A 15,530-nucleotide genomic window follows, 5' to 3' on the forward strand; every position below is an offset into this window, starting at 1 on the left:
TAATAGAAACACGGTACTAATCCTGCAGAATGTATTTAAGGCATAGGAATGTTGTAATCTAGGAATTCCAAAAGGTTACGGTTAGCAATGTTATTGAAATACTATAGAAAACTAATAATCCTGTAGGAATTGTATATTGATGGAATACTATAGGACTATAGGATTCCTATATGAATTAACTTTAAAAAAAATATATATTATGTCCCAATTTAGTAATTTTATAAGATTCATATAGTAATAATATAGAATTATTTTCATTGGGTTGTAAAAATATTTATCAACACATGTTAAAATAATACAAAATATTATAGTTATATTATAGTTTGAATAAGTACAAGAGTTTGTCACACAATGCATGACAGAAAGGGCATCCTTTACATTCTCCTGCCTCAACTACTTAGGAAACAATGTGCAAACACATGACTAATCCCATTACACGTAGAAACAATACACAAACAGTACTTAATATCCACACTGTACATATTAGTTCAATTAAACGTTACTGAACTAAAACTGACAGAAACGCTTTTTTGAGGCTATGTTAGCACAGCATAGTATATCCACTTTTTCCGATCGCCTGATAAGACATTTTTTTGTTTCTATTAAAGCGATGTTAATTTGAGAGGCACCCTGAAATATAGCATGTGCATGTAACACTCACTGTTCGATAAATGCTGGAAATCAAAAAACATTTTTTTATGCAGAAAATGTATTTCTATTTCTCAGGCGATCTCAGCGGACACACTTTCTCCCCGAATGTCCGGGGTCCTACCACTCGCAAGGCTTTAAAAATATGACGTCACCGTTTTCCGTTCTCTTTTTCCGCTGACAGAGAGGAAGTTTGGGTGAGTCTGAGTGTGTCTCTCTCTGAATCTGTTTAAAATACAAACCATCGCTCTGTTTAAACCAGGAAAAATTACAGATCCAACATGGACAGTAATACACCAACTGATCTGTTTTTATATTCCAGCAGTTTAAGTCCAACATCCACTGATAAACTACGATGGCCGAGGAAGGGTAAGTGTTGCTTCTCTTTTACTGGTTGACCCGGCAGGTAAACCCGTTCTGACGTTTTGCGACAACAATATGTATTTAATAATACCCTTAAAAGAACAGACTAGTTATAGCATATACGTTTACCTTGTTTGAGGTCCAAAAAAAATATGGCATTTTCACCTAGCCGAGCATACCGGCGGCACCATCGTAAAACGAAGATAACCACGTGTTTCACTTTTTTTTTTTTTTTTGCTACACTTGTGCAACCGTGTAAGGTTTGTACGTTGTAGCAGCGATTTGTTAAAATGTATTCTTTTTGTAATGTGTATATACTTCGTGTTAGTGGTGATTAGTACCAGTTTCGTGAATACTGGCACGTTGCAGGTGCCGCTTGCTCGCCCAAGGAAAGAGTGGGTTTATATTAGGCTTGCACAGTTTATAACGCTACAGTGTTTAAATGATGATTTTTTGTCTTTAGTCGGATACCCCTTCACTCAGTTGTGAGTGAGACACCTATTCTGACAAACCTGTAGCGATTCACTCGTCATGTTGATCATTACGATGATGTGATTAATAGGCTGCTTGCTTGGAATTTGAATCATTCTGAATATGCTAACCTTGTGGATATGTGTGTTTTTAAAGCGTTGCTGCTGGAGGTGTGATGGATGTTAACACCGCTCTTCAGGAAGTGCTGAAGACCGCACTCATCCACGATGGCTTAGCCCGCGGTATCCGTGAAGCCGCCAAAGCGCTGGACAAGTGAGTTCATTCAAGTTTATGCCTACACATTTACCCAAAATAGGCATTCTCACCCCCCCTTAAGTTGACAGTTATGCGACAGCAATTGTTTGATACCAAGGAAGGCCTGGATAGTATTTATTGGCCTTAATTCGTGTTTTAAGTGTGTACACTGTCTTAAGGTAAGCCTGAAATGATGCTTAGGTCTGACCTTATTTAATGTTGGAAATTGCAGCATTATGTTAGTATTTTGCTAATTGTACAGCTCATAGTTTTATTGCAGTATCAATGATGATGACGTGGCTCCCTCTACTGAAATCTGTGAGGAAGAATACCATTGTTACCCAGTTTCATCTGAGATGCAATCTATAGCTGTTACGGGTTAATTTAGTATAACCAGAAAAATCATTGTCCATTATTGGAACAAACTGACCGTGGTTCGTTAGAAATGTGCTTCACATTACTAATATAGCAGCATGATTTACATGATAGTCTGTTTTAGCCCTGGAAGCTCTATGCAGTTGTCAAATGTAACTGCCACGTGCAAAATAAATAAGGCTTTCACTTTTTTTTATTTTTATTAAAGGCTGCACAGGCTTGAGTGCATGGTTGACTGCACCTTACCCAAGTGAATCCAGTGTTGTAGGCTTGCTCTTTTAAATTGGAAACTGCTTTGGCTCTAGATTCTGAAACTGTTCTGTTTTAGACGTCAAGCCCACCTCTGCGTCCTTGCTGGCAACTGCGATGAACCCATGTATGTGAAGCTTGTGGAAGCTCTCTGTGCTGAGCATCAAATCAACCTTATTAAGGTAGGCTTTGTAGCTTGTGTGTTTTTATGGACAACTTTTCCTGTTGTGCATTGACTAGTGAATACCAGTAGTGATAATGAGCAACTACTGAAAGAATCAACTTGATGAAAGCACATCCTATTTCAGTCAACCTGTAATCGTTCTGCACACTTGGGGTAAGGTTATGGTACACAACTCACACACTCATAGAAAATTGCCAGTGTTTTTGTCTGTTTTTTAATAAGTCATTAAGAACTGTATTTCTCACGACAGAAGTTAATTTATGAAATGTAGGCAAACATTACTGCCTATTACCTTTTCAGTTGAGGATGGTGAGCGTTCAATGTAGTGGCTGCTAGAGGGTGCAAAACAAACGATGTTGAAATAGTAAGTTAGTTTTAGTGACAGGTAGAGGTTAGATTTAAAGGCTAGGTGTAAGTCTTGTATGATGTGGAGTGAAGTTGTGTGTGAACAAATGGTGTTAGTAATTATGAATAGAGGTGCAGCATGGAGGTTAGTTCTGTTGAAGTGTTCTGGTTTTTGGATTTAAAAAAATGCTGTGCCGGTGTGAGCTGTAGGGTGTTAAAATGGTAGTGTGTGTGTGTATATATATATATATATATATATATATATATATAAAAAAAGTTAATGGTCAAGAATGAGATTTGGTAGAATTGTTTGAGTGTCAAGGTTCTTTTGTATCCTTTAGCGGCCTCTAGTGGCTAGCACACCTGACTGCCCTGAACTGAAAGGTAAAACAGTAGTGTTTTCACCAATTTCATAAATTAATAATTTTTGTATTTCTCACTTGTTGTTCTTAAATTGACCTATTAAGCTTAACGACAACTTTGGCAGAATTTTCCATTTGAGAGTGTGAAATGTACCCGGTTATTAACTAGCTCTGTAGCTATAGCTTTTCAATGTTCTCCTTCTTCTTTCAGGTTGATGACAACAAGAAGCTTGGTGAGTGGGTGGGCCTCTGCAAGATTGACAGAGAGGGCAAGCCCCGCAAGGTTGTTGGTTGCAGTTGTGTAGTCATCAAGGTGAGGAAATGCTTAATGTATAGGTTGCTTTACTTTTGTAAGCACAGTCAAAACTACAGTAGGTTGGTTTGTGATTGTATTGCATTTCGCCAGTGTGACACAGATGCTAAGCTGAATGTGTTTTGCAGCTGTGATATGGAACTTACTGGCAAAATTAAAATGCCAGGGTACGAGCCTTAAGGATTGTTATTGGTTTTCTTTGAGGTCCCGAAGAATGGTAACATTAGACTTGTATATAAGCTTGTAATGGCTATGCTTTGTAAAGTTTAATTGGAATCTTTAGACACACTTATGTATATGCTAATACTGCACCATATGTTGACATGCAAATCTAGTACATGTTTGACTTGCTTTATATACTGATCCAATAGGAAATTATGGGTGCATTTATTTTGCGAATTCCACCTAAAAAAACTGTCCACCACATAAACATATCCCTGCCTTAAGTGATGTAAGCATTTCAAGCCTGTAGTTCAAAAGAAGCTTTTAATTCCCATTTGAAATATGTTCTCACCGTCATCACATTGAAAGCTGTACCAGACCAGCCATTCATTTCTAGCTGTAGGCTAATTGTTTCGTGGACTTTGTTTTTTTTCTATTCCGTTCCTTATCTGCCTTGCTGCTTTCAGTACTTATACATGCCCCTTGCTTTTCGGATCCATTTACACATACCTTTACATTACACTTAGAGTTCAATAGGTAACCCTAGAAAATGTTAGCGCCGTGCAACATTAAAGGCCTCTGAAAAGTTCAAAATAGTGTACAATTCAAATGTTTTACATTTAATTTCAAATGCAAGTAATTTACATGCCACGGTCTAGTTTTATTTGGTTTCATTTTATAGGTGGTTCAAGTTAAAATGTATTCGTATAAGTTCATTTTTTGCCTTCATTTGTACACACATGTACTTTTTTGCCTTTTTAAAAAGGTATTCTCTTGTGAGAGAAAACAAGTTGCTTTTTTTGCAATAATCTATGATTTGATTCTTTTGTATGCATCAATACAATAAAGTAGAAAATGCAGTATAATGGTATTCATTTGCCCTTGCTACCCCCTACAATTCTGTGAAATTTGGTTAAATGTCCCCACAATTGTGTGTTTGGTCTTTTTATAAACTACTTTTTTTTTCTTGTAGGATTATGGCAAGGAATCTCAAGCCAAGGATGTCATTGAAGAGTACTTCAAGGCTAAGAAATAATGCAAATAAACATTTGAAATTGCAATTGACTGACTTGTTTTTTTCAAGTACTAGTTATGAATTTGGTGTTGGATAAAATTATTGCTTGTATTGTGACAGTTTGGGGAGTCTCTGGGTTCATAGAATGACCTTTCAGTAATTTTACAAAGCAGGTGCAGCCACAGTGGCAAAGCTTCATATCTCTAACCTTTTGAGGTATATAGTGACTTATTGGCAGGGTTATATTAATCCTGTGCTCTCCCCAGGAATTCTGTACAGCTGGGTGGCAGAACATTATAGCTGGGAGTGCTTTTAACAGAAAAAAACTTACCTTAAATCTGTAATACAACAGATTTGAATAATGTGGTGTTTTTTGTTGACTATCAGGTTGCTTTTATTCTACATTTATTACTGTTTTATGGTAAATTACCATGCTTATTTAGACACTACATTTTGACTGGGAAAAGGTAAAATAGATTTATTGGAGTGCACAGTGTTAAGTTTTCATAGTTTTCCATTTTGTTTTTTGCTGTCATTTTTTGAACGCAACTGTTCATTTTTATTTATTTTTTACACAGTACTCGCACATGTTTGGTCACCATTGTTGTAAATGTTGCATGAAATCGGAGTGTAATAATCCAGCACCTCTGCATTTTAAACATTTGTATATCAGCTAACAAGATACAGCCTTTGTACATGAACCCCCAATATCTCAAGCACCTGGGTATATATTTTTATGATTGCACAAAAGGAATAGTTTATTTTTGTATAGCTATTATGTACTATTATATCACCTTACAGTAAAATGACAAAATGGACTTAATGGTAATCCCTGAAAATAATATTTAGTAAAATAGCTGGCGCAAATGTTGTATTGCCCGGTGGATTGCACCGATCGCTGGCTTATTTTGAAAACCCTGCATTTATTGTCACTATTTTTGCTTTGAAAATATCGGCTATTTTTTTTTTTAGCAGTCATTTTAACTTTTTAGCCTCTTGAAGTGCTTAACACAGAAAACCTGCCCCTTCAACTCTGATTTGGTTAAGTGTGTCAAGATGTTACAGCTGTCATGAAAAGGCCTCGGGGAAAACCCTGTGTTTTCAATATTTCGTAGTGACATTTATTACTTGGCTGATATGGATATCTGTGAGGACTACATTTCTGCTGCATCAATAGTACTCTGAGTTAATAGTAGTATTGTCTCAAGCCATTGCAACTTCATGTTTTCAGTGTTATGGAAACTACTTGGTCAAAACCTAATACCCCTTTTCCACTGGCACATCCAACCCGTGAGGGCTCGGTGCACTACAGGTGTTTCTCCACTGGCTATTTGTTGACCCAAGCAATAACCAAAATGTGAAACTCCAGCCTCAAGACATCTGAATCTGGCAGCCGTGCAAGAGGTGGGGTTAAAGGTATTCGTCATTACATTGCATCAGTAAGTACACTCCAGAAAGAAAAACAAACGTGGTAAGCAGCTAGTGTGATGAGAGAAGTACAGCCTTGGGATGCTGAGGCAGTGCAGGCTGTAGTTTGTGGGCAGAAGTGTTCAGGCAAATCTGGAATCGTGTGAGGAAATGAGAACGTTTATGCCTGAATTTCTGACAGTTTGAAGCAAATGGACATAAACTGTTGATACAGTACATTTAACTCGAACAACATTACCAAATTTCTCATCCTTGACCTTTATTATATTAATATAAAGAAAAAATGTGAAAATAAAACAATTCTAAATTTATTTACAAAAATAGTGAAAGTACTGCACAGCTGCATCATACATACAACTACAGCCCTTGTTGCACTATCCTTAAATGGGATATCTTTGGCAAATCATATTTTTAAAACCTTTTTTCCTCTTCAACAGAACTAAATGAACTTCAGTAAGTCGATATAATCAATAACATTTGTGGCTTCTAAAGACATTCGCTATATATTTACAAATTACAGCAACACAAGATCCGGCTGTACTGTTGGTCTGTTAATTTTTGAACACCATTTGTTTGCTTATCTTTTGGCAAACTTAATAACAATTAACTGGCTCATTGCGTGTGACTTTAGTAGCATGGCACGGCTTGGTTGTGCAGTGGAAAAGAGGCATAAGATGTTGCTGTATGGGGTTCGTGTGATTTGTTTTCCTAGATATTTGCTTCTTAGCCGGTACATGTATTCTGTGGTGTGTGTGTGTGTTATATACATACACCTAGGCCAGTTTTGTCGAACAAGATAATGTATTGTCTTATTGTTTGGTGCATAGCAGTATTTCATAATTTATTATTACCAGGAAGGAAGAACAAAAACTTTCAATGCCAATTTTAACATTGATCAGTGATGCAGATCTTTCACATATCCATGTTTTACAATACATTCATGTTCCATTTCCCTCAGACTTTTTTTTTTTTCTCACACCCCCTGGGAATTTTTTATTTATTTTTAAATGTTAAACTTGCAAAAACTTTTATTCTAACATTTGTGTCCAGCTTGACTATTTTTTTTCCCCTTAAAGCTGTCTTGCAGTTAAAAAAAAAAAAAAAAAAAGTTTACATACCAACTTAATAGCTCCAAGCCCTATTATCTCTAGCCAGATAACTGGTTTATTGAGGCATATTCTGAAGTTTGATTGAAGTGTGTATAGTATAAATATGATACAGTACTATGCAAATTGTAAAGCTCCATTGCTTGTGTTTGTGCCTATGAAATCAAACCAATGTAACAATCTTGGAAAATAGGCAAATTAGTAGTGGTGCAAGAATTAATCGATTCCATTGTCCTTAAATTTCCCAAACTTTAATTGCATATTGGCAAGTCGATGTATCAAATTGGAACCCAGTTTGGAAAACTGTTGCCGGTTTGCATTAAAACCTTGAGTGGGCGTTTAGTGCTGTTGCTAGGATACGCACTTTAGGCCTCTACGTTCGCGTTGGATATACCTCGTGTAAAATGAGTTGAGTTGCTTCACTGGTGAGTGCACCTTTATTTTCTAAAAAGTTACAAGAACACAGCATATACCTTTTATGTTGTGTAATCCTTTCAAAAGAATGCCAGTATTAAATCTAACGATTTACCTTATTTTGTTTCAGTGTGTGTTGTGTTTGGATTATATGGCAAATTATATAAAGAAGCTGAATTCAGTACGGTAGTTAAATTAGTCAAGATTTGTGAGATTAATTAAAATGTTTTGCTTTGCTTTGGACATAAAATGTTAACAGTAATGAACAACCATAGTTCAGATAGAAACTACTTAATATAGTATTTATTTTTATTATTATTAAAGGGACATCTAATGCAGATGCACACATTCTCGTTAATTGAAGTCAACTGTTTTTCAGTTAACAGTTTTAAATGTGTTTAAATGCAAGTTGTGCCTTTTTGTTTAATTATTATGCACAACACTTGGATTATTGGATCTTCTGTTAAAACTTATTTTGAAAAATAAAACGTCAATGCATCGATTAACGTTGATAAATGCCAATACGATAACTGAAAAAGAAGTTAGGTTGCTGAATACACCACAACAAATTAGTGAATAATTTTATTTGACTTTTGTTATATTCCACAACTATTTCAATAGTAACAGAAAAGGAACACAGTCAATCACAAAGGGTAAAATGCAGCTTTTTAGTTAAGATGCTTAATTTAAGCACAAAGTGGTCTAACATTTTGACACACATGTCTATTATTTCTGTCACGGATTACTGACTGAATTTTAATTCCAACACTCTGAGGTTTTCATGTAGGTAAAGGATATGAGTACCACATTTCGAGGTGTTCTAATACATTTGCACACTGCTGTATATTTCAGGTACCAAAAATGACAACGCTAATACTGTAGGAAACCACAATGGGATGCCAGAGTTTGCTTAACTACTGCATAGATACTAAAAAAACAAAAAAAAAACACACTTCATTCTAGTCAACTGCTGTGGCTGTGTTACACTTAATGTTGTGTCTCTGTTCTGATAATGTACCAGTAACCCTCCAAGGTGAGCCAGTCTGTTTCCAAGGCAACTCCCTCTACTTATTTTGAGAGAACTTGCTTGTAAACAACACTGTTCTATGGCTTCAGTAAAGCGGTTAGTATTTTTACACCATTTCGTTAAAATAGAAGATCAGGGCCTAAATACAAAGTTTGAATAATTGGTAGAGATCAACAGGGATCATTTAGTACCATGTTGTCTTTAATAACATTTCATAAATTGACAAAAACATAACTTCCCATTTTTAGGTGTGTATGCACTGTAGGCCTGGAGTTCTTTTTATTGCCATCTATTTACAAACAGCTTTATTCTCTGAGGTTGTTTTAAAATGTTTTGTTAGCTACTTGCTCCCATGACATGTTTTATTAAGTTCTAATAATATATATATATATATATATATTATATATATATATATATATATATATATATAATATATTGCATATTTAGGGTTTCTGAATTGATTTATTTTCTATTTCTATGTTAATCTTTCCACCTGGGATACATTTAAAGCTATTAATAGAGAAACATCCATCCAATTATAATGAAGCTGGGTGAGAACATTATCTCAATCTTTAGAATGTAATATCCTGGTCATGTTTACCTATTTTTGTATGAATTATGGGTTCTGGTTGGCTGAAATAATGAAGGCTATATCCTCAGAACAAGTCAGCAAGTTTCTCAAAAACGAAAAGCAATTTTTGTCAGTTTTAGATTTACGAATTCACTGGTTAGCGGTTTCTTTACATGCTTCCAGAGGACGCTTACTGCCCTGCAAGTACTTGAGCAGTAATAACTTCAACTAAGCGTTTCCTGTAACTTTTGGTCAGTCTCTCGCATCGTTTTTGAGGAATTCTGGCCCATTCCATCTTACAGAACTGCTTCAACTCAGTGACATTTGAGAGCTTCGTTGCATGAACAGCTCGCTTCAGGTCCTGCCACAGCATTTTGATGGGGTATAGGTCCGGACTTTGACTAGGCCGTTCTAAAACGCAGAATTTCTTCTACAGCCATTATTTTGTAGATCTGCTTGTATGTTTAGAATCGTTGTCTTGCTGCATGACCCACTTTCAGTTCAGCTTCAGCTCACGAAAGGATGTCCTGACATTCTCCTCTAAAATCTTCTTATACAATGCAGAATTCATGGTTGTGTCAATGATGGCAAGCCGTCCAGGTCCTGAGGCAGCAAAGCAGCCCCAAACCATCACACCCACCACCATGCTTGACGGTTGGGATGAGGTTCTTCTGTTTGAACGCAGTGTTTGGTTTTCGCCAAACATAACGTTTCTCACCGAGGCCAAAAAGTTCTACCTTTGACTCGTCTGTCCAGAGAACATTGTTTCAGAAGTCTTGTGAATTATCTATGTGCTCTTTGGTGAACTTCAGATGGGCAGCAGTGTTCTTTTTAGAGAGCAGTGGTTTCCTCGTGGCTATCCTTCCATGAACACCATTCTTGTTCAGTCTTTTTCTGATAGTTGAGTCATGAACACTCACATTAGCCAAGGTGAGAGTGGCCTGCAGATCCTTTGATGTTACTCTGGGGTTCTTTGTGATTTGATGATTTTCCGGTTTGTTCTTGGAGAGGTTTTGGTAGGACGACAGCTCCTAGGTAGAGTGACCTTGGTCATGAACTTTCTTCATTTGTCTGACAGTGGATTGGTGGAGTCCCAAATCCTTAGAAATGGTTTTGTAACCCTTTCTAGACTGATGAGCATCAATAACTGTTTTTGTGAGGTCCTCAGAAATTTCTTTTGATCATGGCATGATGTGTTTCCACACACCTGTATGGTGAAGACCAAACTCAAAGTTTCTGATCTTTATATAGGGTGGGGCCTCCCAAACTCACATCTGAAGATCTACCTAATTATTTAAACATCAGATTCTAATTACCCCCGTAATTGAGCTGATAAAACCAGGGGTTCACTTACTTTTTCACATACCCTGAATCTTAATTACTCATTGTTTGTCCAATTCATACATAATTTTGTTTCAAAAGACGTGGAATTGGTTCATGTAAACCCTGTTGGATATTTAAGAAGACTGGTTTTGATTCAAGAAAGCTATTATGGTAAAACTATGGAATTTCCATAATTTTTATTGGGGTTCACAAACTTTTTCTCGGCACTGCATGCAGCATTCCTGATTTCTGTTTTTTGTGCTATAAATTATACAAGTTCTCAAAAAGACACAGGAGAATGAATCCGGTTTACAGCTTTTATTTTAACAGCTTTCAACTTTAGTGTTGAAAGAATCTAAACAGATTCACTATGGCACAAATATTTTGAGTTAAACTTATGAATATTATTACCCTGTTTGGTTTAGAATGTAAAAAAAAAATGACAGCCAAATCAATGTCTGTTTATTTATTTGTGTAATTATTTATTTACTTACAATTGCATTAATTCATTGTTCAAGATGATATTTGCATTTAATGTTTTATTTTCTTGTTTCTTTTATATTTTTTAAGATTTTAAATTCAAAGTCTCAACATTTTAAAATATCTTCTTGCTACTGTACTTCTAAGTCAAAGATATTAGTATTATAAAACAATATTAGACATGTAAAGATAGTGTTTCTTGTGTGAATAATTCTGTTCTTTGACTAATTACCCCAGGTATAATTACAAACTCACAATAGTTACCAAAGAATAGGTATTCTTGTGTAAACTTATTTGTCAATTCTCCAAAATGTTTAAAAAGTAGTAAGTAATGTAATATGAAAACCCAGGTCTGTACTTCATGGCATCCTTTTTTGGGACACAAACATTTTGGGTTATAACTTAATTTGGGGTTATAACAATTTAAAAACGGATTTATATATATATATATATATATATATAATACATTTGTTAGGGATATCTAAACACATATTTTGATTTGCAGTCATGCAGTAAAGGGTTAATATCATGTCTCTATGGCCATCTGATTGTTGACCTTTCTTTTCTCGCCTGCAAACATGCTCTTGGACATTTGTTATGAGGCGTGTAAAGGTCGTTGTATGGTTGGACTACTGTCCATGAAGACTGAGTTAATCAAACTTATTTCAGGTGTGACAGTAAAAGATGAAGGGGCTTGGACATTAACTGTGTCACCTGCAATTGCTGTAAAATAATCACATTCCACAAATACTGAGGTAGCACTTTTTATTAAAGCCTGCATTATTGGTATTATTTCTATTAGTAACTGATGTATAATATACATGGTGTATATACTTAGGAACCCTTCATGAGGCTCCTGCAGACCTGTTGTGAATAGCCATGTCTTTAAACACCGAGTGAAGTTTTTTGGGAGGTTCCCGACTGACTCAAGACATGAATAGGGTTCATACGCCAATAAACAAACAAAAAAAAAGTTATTTTGACAGTTGGTTAAGTCCGTCAGAGTGAAGGGATTACTGTAGATACTTCCCGATGATAATCCTTCAAAGTAAGAAGTATATTCATCAGACCAAGTACATGTTTTTCCAGTCATCCAAAGTTGTTTGTGCCATTTGTGTTCTGTTACTTGAGTGAATACAGCTGTGAGTAATGAGCCTGCCTGATATGTACTGCTTAGTACTTTTATGGAAGAACATTTTTATTTTTCTCTGAAGTCTTGCAATAGGGGGTAATAAATACACTGATGCCACCCCTTAAAATAAGAACTAATGAACACAATGGCAGTAATAACATACAGCTCTCTCATCCCAACTTCTAGTCAGCAGTCCAATCCTTTTTCAGACATCGCTGGCTGATTGATACAGCAGTTGTCACCTATTATGGGACAGATACACAACACATTTACTCCAGTGCAAAGCTTGCATCAATTTTTATTGTAAAAAGAAAAGAAAAAAAAAACGGTACAGGTAAACTAGCAGTCAACAGAAATAAGGAGTAAACAAGAGCACTTAAACACACATAATGTATTTCATTATTTAATTTTGTAAAATTCACAAACTTTGCACTGGAACAAATGCATAGTGATTAAAAAAAAAAAAAAAAACAATATTAAAATAATCTTCACAGCCATAGAAACAGAGAACCACAATTAAGCATATTTTTGGGCCCCTTAACAGTGAGAAATTAAGATTAAATAAAAAATACAGATTTGGATAATTTATGTATTGTTTACTACTTGCCACAAATCGAATAATGCTTTTAGGTTGTACATACAGTGTACTGTCATTTGGGAAAATGTCTGGGACTTTACTCAACAGGTTATCTGTGCAACATGTTAGAAAGCATGTTCGAAAAGCCTTGATAAATACGTCTGCAACAATAGTAATTCATTTAATCTTCAGATTTTTAATGTAGCACTGCAGTGACCAACAGCTGTAAATATCTTCAATTTACCACTTAAATGTTAGCGTTAAAACAGTTTAGTTATATCAGAGGAATCTGGACAATTGGTAGAGCCCAAGAATTTCTATAAATATGTATAAATTTCCTAAAATGTTAACTGCATTTTATAACACATATAAGGATGCTGTTGGTGAACAGGGCATCTTCAGAATAATTTATATTTGAACTTAGTTCAAGGAGAGTCTTGTAACCTGATAGACTGTGGCTTGGAGCTATTTTTTTAACCATTGCGTCTTCTTTTATATGAAAAGTATTTTATACATTGAGGTATTGAACTGAAACTAAAAAACAAACAAACAAACAAACAAACAAACAAAAAAAACCTTCCTAAGTCGTAACATCTGTGCTGTTATGAGTGAATAGTTAGTAAGTCATGTGAGATCCATTAATTAAAACACAAACTCTTTTATTTTCTATTTGCTCCAACTGATGTTTTTTTCTGCTTTTAACGCAGAACTGCAAATCCTATGCTTTGAAATTTGGTCATGTTAAAAATGATCACAAATAATTTTATCTACATTTTTTTTTTCTTTAACCAAAATTACAACGTGACACACAAACACTTGTCTTTTTTTTTCATTTTAAGGCACAACAAATCATTATGCACATTCTGCTTATCAAACTTACAAAAGTGACAATACCCCGTTCTCTCAACAACATCCATTTCTAGAGGTGGTTGCCACAGTAAACTAGTAACCATAAAATAATTTACACAAATCACGATTGTCATCGTATTCAGAGTGCATTTCTATTGCAGGTTTTGCTCAGATAGGTAGGTAAATGTTTGTTTAAAATGTGAATATATTCCATCTTGAGGAATGCTGTTGATCACCACCCTGTAGGAGGGAAGACGCAGTCTTATTTAGTAAGCAAAGGAGTCTGTCACTTAAAAAAACTGTTCATTCTAAGATTGGAGAAGGTTTCATCTTTATGGGGTGTGTGCCAGCAATGTCCATCACATCTATGCTTTAATAAAAATGCATGTCTTGATATAAGACCTTGTGTAGATCTGATAGGCAGGTTCTTTCTGGCTGGCTGAGCTCCTGTTACAGAAAGAGTTCTCTTCTTCTTAAGACAGTTTATACTTGTTAGCCAGAAGTTCTAACTCACAGACGACAAAAAAAAAAATCTCAGTGTATTTTGTTTTTTTTAAATATAAAAAAGGGACTTCCAGCGTTCTAATAGAATTACAGGTGCTCCAGTTCCAACTTCCAGCATTCTAATACAATTGCGGGTTCTCCAGTTCCAACTTCCAGCATTCTAACATAGTTACAGGTACTCCAGTTCCAGTGCTTGATGCAAAGCCAACAGGTCAGAGTGACTCGATATCCTCCAGAAAGGCATATTGTGCTGTATTGAAAACAATAAACAATGAGTAAGAATGGAAATAACAGGGCTTCACTCTTGCAGAACACAAAGTTGTTACAGGTTCTGGGAAAAAAAAAAAAAAGCAAAACGACACACCACTTGCACATGCAAACTACACTGAACAAAAATACAAACGCAACAAGTAAAGTGCTGGTCCCATGTTTCATGAGCTGAAATAAGATCCCAGAAATTTTCCATACACACAAAAAGCCTATTTCTCTCAAATTTTGTGCAAAAAAATTTGTTTACATCCCTGTTAGTGAGCATTTCTCCTTTGCCAAGATAATCCATCCACCTGACAGGTGTGGCATATCAAGATGCTGATTAAACAGCATGACCATTACACAGATGCACCTTGTGCTGGGGACAATAAAAGGCCACTCTAAAATGTGCAGTTTTGTCACACAATACAATGCCACAGATGTCTCAAGTTTTGAGGGAGCGTGCAATCGGCATGCTGACTGCAGGAATGTCCACCAGAGCTGTTGCCAGAGAATTGAATGTTCATTTCTCTACCATACGCCGCCTCCAACGTCGTTTTAGAGAATTTGGCAGTATGTCCAACCGGCCTCACAACCGCAGACCACGTGTAACCACGCCAGCCCAGGACCTCCACATCCAGCTTCTTCACCTGCGGGATCGTCTGAGACCAGCCACCTGGACATCTGATGAAACTGTGGGTTTGCATAACCACAGAATTTCTGCACAAACTGTCAGAATCTCAGGGAAGCTCACTTGGGTGCTCGTCGTCCTCACCAGGGTCTTGACCTGACTGCAGTTCGGCGTCGTAACCGACTTCAGTGGGCAAATGCTCACCTTCGATGGCCACTGGCACGCTGGAAAAGTGCTTTTCACGGATGAATCCCAGTTTCAACTGTACCGGGCAGATGGCAAACAGTGTGTATGGCGTCGTGTGGGTGAGCGGTTTGCTGATGTCAACGTTGTGAACAGAGTGCCCCATGGTGGCGGTGGGGTTATGGTATGGGCAGGCATAAGCTACGGACAATGAACACAATTGCATTTTATCGATGCCAATTTGAATGCAGAGAGATACCGTGACGAGATCCTGAGGCCCATTGTCGTGCCATTCATCCGTCGCCATCACCTCA

At 36.3% G+C, this 15,530-nt stretch overlaps 2 protein-coding genes and 2 non-coding genes across 26 annotated transcripts in view; 3 read left to right on the top strand and 1 right to left on the bottom strand.

Moving 5' to 3' along the window:
- The first annotated feature begins 785 nt into the window (after positions 1–785).
- On the top strand, positions 786–4,788 carry LOC121315858 (40S ribosomal protein S12). Of its 2 annotated transcripts, none has more exons than XM_041250362.1 (6): positions 786–845; positions 971–1,017; positions 1,639–1,755; positions 2,441–2,543; positions 3,464–3,565; positions 4,701–4,788. In XM_041250362.1, the coding sequence occupies exons 2-6, from the start codon at positions 1,004–1,006 to the stop codon at positions 4,761–4,763; spliced, it is 399 nt and encodes a 132-aa protein (XP_041106296.1). In that variant the 5' UTR covers positions 786–845; positions 971–1,003; the 3' UTR covers positions 4,764–4,788. The 2 variants fall into 2 exon arrangements, with proteins under 2 accessions (XP_041106296.1, XP_041106297.1); XM_041250363.1 differs by having other exon boundaries at positions 789–845; positions 974–1,017.
- LOC121316478 lies at positions 1,448–1,523 on the top strand. The gene has a single exon (XR_005950396.1). It is a non-coding gene; the product is annotated as a small nucleolar RNA SNORD101 (small nucleolar RNA).
- Positions 2,016–2,098, top strand: LOC121316483. Its single transcript, XR_005950401.1, has one exon. It is a non-coding gene; the product is annotated as a small nucleolar RNA SNORD100 (small nucleolar RNA).
- A 7,054-nt stretch (positions 4,789–11,842) lies between the features above and the next one.
- Positions 11,843–15,530, bottom strand: part of LOC121315860 (eyes absent homolog 4) — a 97,855-nt gene continuing 94,167 nt past the window's right edge. For all 22 annotated transcript variants that reach the window (XM_041250375.1, XM_041250372.1, XM_041250368.1 and 19 more), the window contains one exon: positions 11,843–14,403. In XM_041250375.1, the coding sequence (XP_041106309.1) occupies positions 14,323–14,403 (81 nt within the window). In that variant the 3' untranslated portion in view covers positions 11,843–14,322. The remainder of the gene's footprint in view (positions 14,404–15,530) is intronic.

The sequence above is a fragment of the Polyodon spathula genome, chromosome 5 (genome assembly GCF_017654505.1).
Source record: "Polyodon spathula isolate WHYD16114869_AA chromosome 5, ASM1765450v1, whole genome shotgun sequence".
NCBI lineage: Eukaryota > Metazoa > Chordata > Actinopteri > Acipenseriformes > Polyodontidae > Polyodon > Polyodon spathula.

Excerpts from the sequence above, each read along its gene's own strand:
- LOC121315858 (XM_041250362.1), top strand. Across the intron at positions 2,544-3,463 it reads ATCAAATCAACCTTATTAAG|GTTGATGACAACAAGAAGCT; the intron begins GTAGGCTTTGTA and ends TTCTTCTTTCAG. Across the intron at positions 3,566-4,700 it reads GCAGTTGTGTAGTCATCAAG|GATTATGGCAAGGAATCTCA; the intron begins GTGAGGAAATGC and ends TTTTTCTTGTAG.